Source organism: Nematolebias whitei, chromosome 21 (assembly GCF_014905685.2).
Source record: "Nematolebias whitei isolate Nwh7 chromosome 21, NemWhi1, whole genome shotgun sequence".
Taxonomy (NCBI): domain Eukaryota; kingdom Metazoa; phylum Chordata; class Actinopteri; order Cyprinodontiformes; family Rivulidae; genus Nematolebias; species Nematolebias whitei.
Window position 1 is genome coordinate 30,931,332 of NC_056518.1, and position 8,860 is coordinate 30,940,191.

The 8,860-nt window shown below is 43.8% G+C and overlaps 1 protein-coding gene across 3 annotated transcripts in view; it reads left to right on the top strand.

The window, feature by feature from the left end:
- The first annotated feature begins 6,239 nt into the window (after nt 1-6,239).
- kcnh5b (potassium voltage-gated channel, subfamily H (eag-related), member 5b) overlaps nt 6,240-8,860 on the top strand; it is a 37,647-nt gene continuing 35,026 nt past the window's right edge. For all 3 annotated transcript variants that reach the window (XM_037695048.1, XM_037695049.1, XM_037695050.1), the window contains exons 1-3: nt 6,240-6,312; nt 7,812-7,935; nt 8,180-8,286. In XM_037695048.1, coding sequence (XP_037550976.1) covers nt 6,240-6,312; nt 7,812-7,935; nt 8,180-8,286 — 304 coding nt within the window. The remainder of the gene's footprint in view (nt 6,313-7,811; nt 7,936-8,179; nt 8,287-8,860) is intronic.

Below are 8,860 nucleotides of genomic sequence, written 5' to 3' on the forward strand. Positions count from 1 at the left end.
TCAGACAGCTCTCTACCTTCCTTCTCTGCATCATGTCAGACAGCTCTCTACCTTCCTTCTCTGCATCATGTCAGACAGCTCTCTACCTTTGCCTGTCATTGTCTCCACATTTAGAGTTGCCACCGTAAGTCCTACATTCTTGACTTTCCTCTTCTCCCTCTGTCTCCTGACAGATTTCCCTCCTCGTGGTCTTCGACTAACAGTAGCACAATTTTTTCCGGCACCCTGTTTGTCAACAGCACCGGTGGTGGTTGTTGTTTACCCGGGCATTGGCCGATCCGGTATGGTGTTGCTTAGATGAACTCCAATGTTAGTTTTGGCGAAAGTGTTTTCCGTTGAATGCCCTTCCTGACACAATCCTCAACATTTACCCGGGCTTGGGATTAGAACCAGAGAAGTGGCTTGTGCTCCTAGTGGCTGGTTTAATAACAAGTAACACTGATTACATGTAAAATGGTTTAAAAACGATTTCCCCAGATTATAAGATTTTTAAATAACTGCTAGATTAACTTTTCTGCAAAACAAATAAAATATAACAAAAGTGCATTTTGACAAAATAATAAAAAAATGATCCTCTTACAGAGACACTACAAATCTGAGTTGTGTTGGAGAATTCTTTCAAAACAGCTGCTGAAAAAAAACCCAAACAGGAAGTAAAATTACTCCATCAAAACACAACAGGAAGTCAATGAGCCCATCAAAACGCTAAAGGAAAGTGACAATAGTCCAACAAAACACATGCATGAGGCGTTCAAATGGATTTAAACAAAATATCTCCACTGTTGGACAGAGCAGGTTGTTGCTGCAGCTATTCCTGCTTTTGATGAGCCCATGTCAGGTCTCGTGTTAGTGGTGATCTATCCGTGTGTCTAAACCAGCAGAATGTGTAAATTTTTAGACTTTTAAATCCAATCTTGGACTAAAATAAAATGTAAAATGAAACATTTTAAACCTAAAATTTGTGTGCAGTTCTTCAGTGTGCCGCCAGATGTCAGCATGCTCCTTTAGTTCAGTGAATTATTTTAAATTAAAAATAAATGTTACACTGATGAACCTGAAACCTCACGGACCTTATAAATAAATCACTTATTTACTGTTTTTTTTTTTTTGTTTGTTTGTTTGTTTTTTACCTGAAGAACCAACATGTTGGATCTGGTTTAAAATAGTTTTAATAATATTGGGAACATGTTTTAAAGTGCATGTGATGGACTGGAGGTGTCCCCCGCCTCTCACACAGTGACTGCTGGATATGGGCACCAGTGACCCCCGTGATCAGAAAAAGAAGAAGTGAATAAAGATAAGGATGATGGATGGATGATTAATAATGGATGATGGATGGATGGATGATTTAGAGCAAAGCAGAAAATTATTTGGAGTGAGGATCACATGATCTTTGACCTTTGAGGCGCTCTGATTGGACAGAGCCTGATTAAAGTCACCTGAGCCTCTGATTGGATGAGATTTAGCTAAGAAGAACTGTTGTATAATCCATCCATCCATTACCTTTACTCGCTTCTTCCTTTTTGGTTTGAGCTGATTATCGGGCCAAGAAACCAGAACCCAGAGCAGATGTTCTGACAGAAACACCAGGACATGAACCAGAAGAATGTTGGAATTGCACCGAGGACTTTGAACATCCATTTATCTGTTTGAAGGCAGCCAGGCAAAATATTTAACAGAACTCAATGCAGCACACTGAGCTCAGGCTGGGTGATCATGTAAGATGCTCTCTGAGCTGCAGAGGCAGCATCTCCTCTCCTGGAGACCCAGGTTCACGTCTTCAGACTTGGAGCGGCACCACTGTCTAGATGAACCATAAAGTCAGGTTCAGTTGGCTGATTCACCTGAGGAGTCTGATGTTGTCACTGACAACATTTAAGGTTTGCCACTGTAAATGGGGACAATGACAGGCAAAGGTAGAGAGCTGGCTGACATGATGCAGAGAAGGAAGGTAGATATTTTATGTGTCCAAGAGACCAAGTGGAAGGGCAGCAAAGCTTGCAGCATTGGAGCAGGGTTCAAACTGTTTTACCATGGTGTGGATAGAAAGAGAAATGGAGTAGGGTGGTCCTGAAGGAATAGATGGCAAAGAATGTAGTAGAGGTGAAAAGAGTGTCAGATAGGGTGATGTGCCTGAAGGTAGAAGTAGACGGTCTGATGCTAAATGTCTTCAATGGTTAGGCTCCACAGATTGGATGTGATGTAGAGGAGAAATTTACATTTTGGAAAGATCTGGATGAAGTGATAGAGATTATTCCCAGGGAAGAGTGAGTGGTGATGAGAGCAGACCTGAATGGACATGAAGATGTTGATGTTCACCTTAGGAGGGACAAGGATGGAGAAAATTAGGAATGAGATCATCAGAGGTTCAGCACAAGTTGAACAAATAGGAAATACAGTTGAAGAGGAGCCTCCATTCTAAGTTACGAGCTGAGGTCACATGACCAGATTCAAGCTGTATCTGTTTGACTGACAGCACCGTGGAGCAGGTTCAGCATCAGGGGCACATTACTGGTGTCTAGAGATCAGGGATCATGTGACTGACCGGCTCGTGGGCTGTTCACAGGTCACACTGGACCCATGCCAGAGCCAAAGGTTAGGTTACCCACTGCCCAATTCAAGATGGCCACCACAGTTGTTTAACATAAGCAAAAACTAGTTGAACAGGTAATGAGCTGGTAGTAGCTGAGAGTCCTCCTCTACAGGTCATGGTTGGCATGCATGGTGGCGGGTGAACAACTGCTCCTTGTGATAGTCCGTTTCTTTCGGCTACCTCGTTTAATCAGGGGCCGCCACAGCGAGCGAACTCACCACAGATAGCGAACTCCCCTCAGAGAGCGAACTCACCTCAGAGAGCGAACTCACCTCAGAGAGCCAACTCACCACAGAGAGCGAATTCGCCACAGAGAGCGACCACAGAGAGCGAACTCACCACAGAGAGCGAACTCACCACAGAGAGCGAACTCGCCACAGAGAGCGAACTCGCCACAGAGAGCGAACTCGCCACAGAGAGCAAACTCGCCACAGAGAGCGAACTCACCACAGAGAGCGAACTCACCACAGCAAGCGACCACAGAGAACGAACTCACCACAGAGAGCGAACTCGCCACAGAGAGCGAACTCACCACAGCAAGCGACCACAGAGAACGAACTCGCCACAGAGAGAGCGAACTCGCCACAGAGAGCGAACTCGCCACAGAGAGCGAACTCACCACAGAGAGCGACCACAGAGAGCGAACTCACCACAGAGAGCGAACTCGCCACAGAGAGCGAACTCGCCACAGAGAGCGAACTCGCCACAGAGAGCGAACTCACCACAGAGAGAGAACTCACCACAGCAAGCGAACTCACATGAAAGATTTAACAATTGTTTTACACAGGAAGCCCTTCCGGACGCAACCTGGGCTTGAACCTGCAACCTCAGGATTGCAAGACCGCAGCACAGACCACCAAACTACCGTAGCCCTGACTGCTGCCTGTGACGGTGTGTTTTCCAATTTATTTCAGCAGGCTTTGTGTAATGTCAACTTTATTTATAAGCACATTTAAAAACAACACTGCTGACCAAAGTGCTTCACAAACAGGAAATCATCCATAAAATAAATGGAAGATCAGACATTAAAGCACAAGTCTAATAAAATGGGCTAAGAACAAACTAAAACAAGAAAATAAACGACGGTACGAACTCTGCAGAATGAACATCAATGGGCAGATTGGTCCAGAGTCTGGGAGCTGCCACAGCAAAAGCCCAGTCCCCTCTGCATTTTAATTTTGCCCTTGGTTGCGCTAAAAGCATCCGACTGGAGGATCTCGGTGTTGTTTGGATCATAAAATGCACAAGATCCATTAAGTAACTGGGTGCTGAACCATTTAAAACTTTAAAAGTCAGTAAAAGAATCTTAATAATACAAAAAGGAACAGCCAGTGTAAATCAGCTAAAACCAGTCTGATGTGGCCCGGTCTTCTGGTTCCTGTTAAAAGACGCGCAGCAGCATTCTGGACTAACTGCAGGCGATTGAGACGATTGTTCTGATCCAACATGTAGAGTTAAAGTTGTTCCGTCTGGTGGGGATGAAAGCGTGGTTGAGAGTTTTGAAGTCTTTAAGAGGAACGTAAGATTTTGCTTTGGTTATTTGACGTAACTGGTAAAGTTTAAAAGAACTGTCTTGTATCACCCCAAGATTCTTGACCACAGAGGATCAGTGAGGAGCAAGAGGATCCAGAATTTCATCACAAAGACACGAGTCTGGTTTTCAAATACGAGAACTTCCGTCTTTTGTTCATTCGGGGTCAGACTGTTCTGATTTAACCAGTCTTTGTAATGTTAGCCTTTTTATTGATCAAAACCTTCGGCTCGTTCAGGAGATCCAGGCCGGGACTTGCTGCCAATTTAACATTTTTTTTAATAATTTAACGTTATTGACAAATTTGTTCCCTACAAAAATAAACAAACATGTTTATGTTTCCTAACAAGTGTGGTCGTGGTAACTTTTTTTTAAATGTGGGGGGATAAAAGACATGTCCTGATCTAAAATGACACCAAGATTTTGAACATTAGAGCTGGAGGTCCGATTAATGCCATCCAGAGGAAGTGAAAGGCTGCCAAGTTTACTCCTAAGATGCTCAGGTCCAAAAACTCAAACCTCTTGTCCGAGTTTAAAGTAAAAAAAATAAGTGTCAGTCGGGTTTTTATGTCTTTAAGACATGCTTGTAGTCTGAGTAGCTGATTGGATTCATCAGGTTTCATGGATAAATATAACTATCATCAGCATAATAATTAAAATGTATCCCATGTGTAGGATTCCAGCATTTTCTCTGCAGGTTCCTGAGTCCTGGGCTGAGCAGCAGCTGTGGGTCATTTCCCCTGATGAGCTCCTGGAGTATAAAAACCTGTGGAAGGGTTCTGCTGAGACAGTAGATACCAACTGGTATTGCTCTCAGCTCCTTGTGATTACTTGAACGACAGAATTGTACTTGCCTCATTTTCTCCTCCATGTGTCTTAGAACCAGCCTCCTAAATCTGCTTCCTTGTGCCTCCACGACCAGTCCTTACCTTGAGCCTCATGTGATCTCTTACCTTCTCAACCGTGGACCAGGAATCCTCTGCTCTCCTCCATGATGTGAAACCTTCTACATAACAGGAATAGAGAACCTGTTCATAACCTAACCATTTCCTTCCAAAAGCCATCTTCACACTCTTCGTTCTTCTGCAGGTTGCAGGCTCCCCTGATTCCTACACTGTAAATAAAGTCACTTTAATTATTCAAGATAAGAGATGTGATAGAACTTTATTGATCCTGCAGGAAATTGTTGTGCCAGAGTTTCAATACAAAGGAACATACACAATGAATAACACAAGATATAAAAAATAAGAGAATATAAAAATACCAACAATTAAGGTCTAAAATGGGTCAGGTGCGGACAGAAGCGTGTTTATTGTAGTATAAATTTTATTTATTACTAGCTTGAATCTGTTTTGCCTCAGTCCCCCATTTTGCCTCATTGTGATACCATGCTGTTTAATAACTTACCCAGTGGAAGCATATATAAAGTAAAAGTATTGGTCCAAGCACTGAACCCTGAGGAACACCACGACTAACTTTGATGTATAAAGATTCATTTATTTACAAACTGGAATCTATAAAATATGATTTAAACCATTTTAGAGCTGAGCTTTGTATTTGTAATTATTTCTATCCTGGTTTTTTTTTCTTTCCTCAAAGCATCAGGACCTGCCATTCTGTGTCTGTTTCTACTTCCTGTCCTCTCAAACCCCAGCTGGTTGACCGGTCCTGAGCCTGGACCTTCTGGAGGCTTCTTTTTCCTTTCCACTGTTACCTTTGTGCTTGCTCAATATGGGAGACTGCGGTGAAGATTCATCTTGAATTTGCCTTTTATTGTTTTTTCTAACAGTTTGTTTTCCAGATTTTTATGTTTCAGAATTTTCTCTCCAACAGAACCTCTTCAGTGAAGTAGAAGCAAACTGAACCTTTTTAAAAAATTAAACTAATTAACTGAGCGCGCGTGGTTTTCCTCGTCCTGAGCTGTCCTGAGGAGCTCCCTGACGCGCATGCGCCGCAACGCTGCTGCCAGGAGCCGAGCTGCTGCGCGCCGCCGCGGTTCAGTGCGTAAGGAGCAGCGCGAGCGCGCAGCTACGATGCGTTTCTCCGCGGGTCGGACCGAGAGACAGAATCCGAACCGAACCCGGAGCCGGACTGGAGCAGCGGTACCGCAGCAGGATGCCCGGCGGGAAGAGGGGGCTGGTGGCGCCGCAGAACACCTTCCTGGAGAACATCGTCCGGAGGTCCAGCGGTGAGTGGGTCCGAACCCGACAGAACCGGGGCTCGGGCTGGGCTCCGTCCAGCAGCGGTACTGGAGGTTTCCTCCTGGAGGTGAACTGATTGATCAGGCGGGATACAAACAAACAAATAAACAAATAAACAAATAAACAAGTGCATTTATTGAAGCTGTTTAGGAGACAGCAGCTGAACCTTCACTTCAGGAATCATTTAAATAAATGTTGTTTCTGTTAAATCATTTCTGACATTAAAACATGAAAATGTTTATTTTTTATTTGACTTTAAATATTTTCCAGAGCAGTTTGTTTACTGTTTGTTTATGCAGTTTATTTCGGCTCTGATGTCTAAAATCAAATGTTTCCGTTTTTTCAACGGATTCTTCCTCCTGAAGCAGAAATCAGGAAATCTGAACCTGCGTGGACGCAGGTCTGTCCCCGTGGACTGAGATCATCAGAGGTCAAAGTATGTCCTCTGTCCTTTGTCTCCTGCTGGACCAACAAGTGGACCGAGGGGGGAAATGGACCTGCTCCATCCAAAGGTTCCACTGAAGGACAACAGACCCTCACTGCTGGATCCAGGTCTGGACCAGGCATCTGCGGACTACATCTGGACCAGATTCCTACAGATGTTGTTTTCCAGTCAGAGTTTTTAAGTGGACGTTCTTGGGACAGAAACGTGCCGTTGGACCATTTGGACGTTCCGTCTTCTGCCTTGAAGTCTGTTTTGACTCCTTCGTTATTCTGATCTGGATGAATGTTCAGGAGGACCCGTCGTGCTGTCATTCAGTTTCCTGGAGCAGGAAACTCTTTTCCTTGGTTCATTCTTCTTCTCACGCGGTTCTGGTTCAGCAGATTTAACCTCGTTTGGAGGAAAAGCTTCGATTTGTGGAAAGGAGTGAGAACATGGCCTCCATCAGCTCCGTGACGTCCTCCCACTCGTCTCTTTGGACTTCTTCTGGTGTTCTGGTGACCACTTCTGGTGGTCCCTTCTCCCAGTTGTTGGTAAAACGCAGATCTTCTGCCCAGTTTGGACGTCTGTCCACATGAAAACTGGGTTTTCAGTAACGATGCCGCAGCAGCTGAACCCTTCACCTTCCAGAAACCAAACGATGGAGCCATGTTGACAGTTTCTGTGTCTCTGGTTTCATTTGATCCTGTTTGAGATAAAACTGAACCCACTTCAAAGAACAGAACAAGTTTTAGTTTAATTTCAAACCAAACTCAACACGTTCTTCCTCTGTAGCTGGATATGTTGTGATGTGGACGTTCTCACCACCTGCGGTCACATTCACTGTTTTTCTTAGAATGATGTGGACTGAGAAGGTTCTGTTGAGTAGACCGGACCTGAAAGGCTCAAACATCCAGTGGAGATAAATAAGATGTAAACAAACAAAGATGGAGGTCTGTGTACCTCCACGCTTCAGTCTCTGGTGGTGTTGAAGGTTCTCAGCCTGGTATCTGATGTGTCTTTGGCTCTGTGGGCTGACATCTTGTTTGCCCTGTCCATCATCAGAGACCAGCTTCCTCCTGGGAAACGCTCAGATCGTGGAGTGGCCTGTGGTCTACAGCAATGACGGCTTCTGCAAGCTGTCGGGCTTCCACAGAGCTGAGGTCATGCAGAAGAGCAGCACCTGCAGGTAAACCCACCAAAACAATCGTTCCTTTCAGCTGCCTCAATGACCGAGGACAATCAGATTAAATATGGATTAATTCAAATAATCCTTCTGTTAACCTGGTTAACTGCCCGACGGTTAACCAGGTTAACAGTCCAACAGTTGACTTTACTAACGGTCGTTACGCCATAATGTTCAATAAAATTTCATTTTGAGGAGCTCCAGTATTTTTCCAACATTTGTCTTGTTTGTTTGTTTGTTTGTTTAGTTTTATGTACGGAGAGCGGACGGACAAGAAGACCATCGATAACGTCCGACAGACGTTTGACAACTATGAGTCCAAGTGCTTCGAAATCCTGCTGTACAGAAAGAACAGTCAGTTTCTGCTTGATATTGTGTCTCTGTGTATGTGTCCTCCTTCTTTGTGTCTTTTGTCTCTTTGTGTCTTTTGTCTCTGTGTCATTGGGTATTTTGTTTCCATGTCCTTGTGTTTTATGTCAAGTGTTCATGTCTTTGTGATTTTTGTCGACATGTTTTTGCATGTTTGACTCCATGTCTTTGTGTCTTGCGTCTCTATGTCTTTGTATATTTTGACTCCATGTCTTTGTGTCTTGCATCTCTATGTCTTTGTATATTTTGTCTCCATGTCTTTGTGCCTTGTGTCTCATGTTCATGTTTTTGTGTATTTTGTCTTCATGACCTTGTCTTGGCTCATATTCATATCTGCGTCTTTTGTCTCCATGTATTTTGTCTCCATGTCTTTGTGTCTTTTGTCTCAATGCTTTTGTGTCTTTTTGTGTTTTTATGTCTTGTGTTTAATGTTCATGTTTTTGTGTCTTGTCTCCATGTCTTTGTGTCTTGTGTCTCATGTTAATGTCTTTGTGTCTTTTGTCTCCATGTCTTTGTGTCTCATGTTCATGTCTTTGTGTCTTGTCTCCATGTCTTTGTA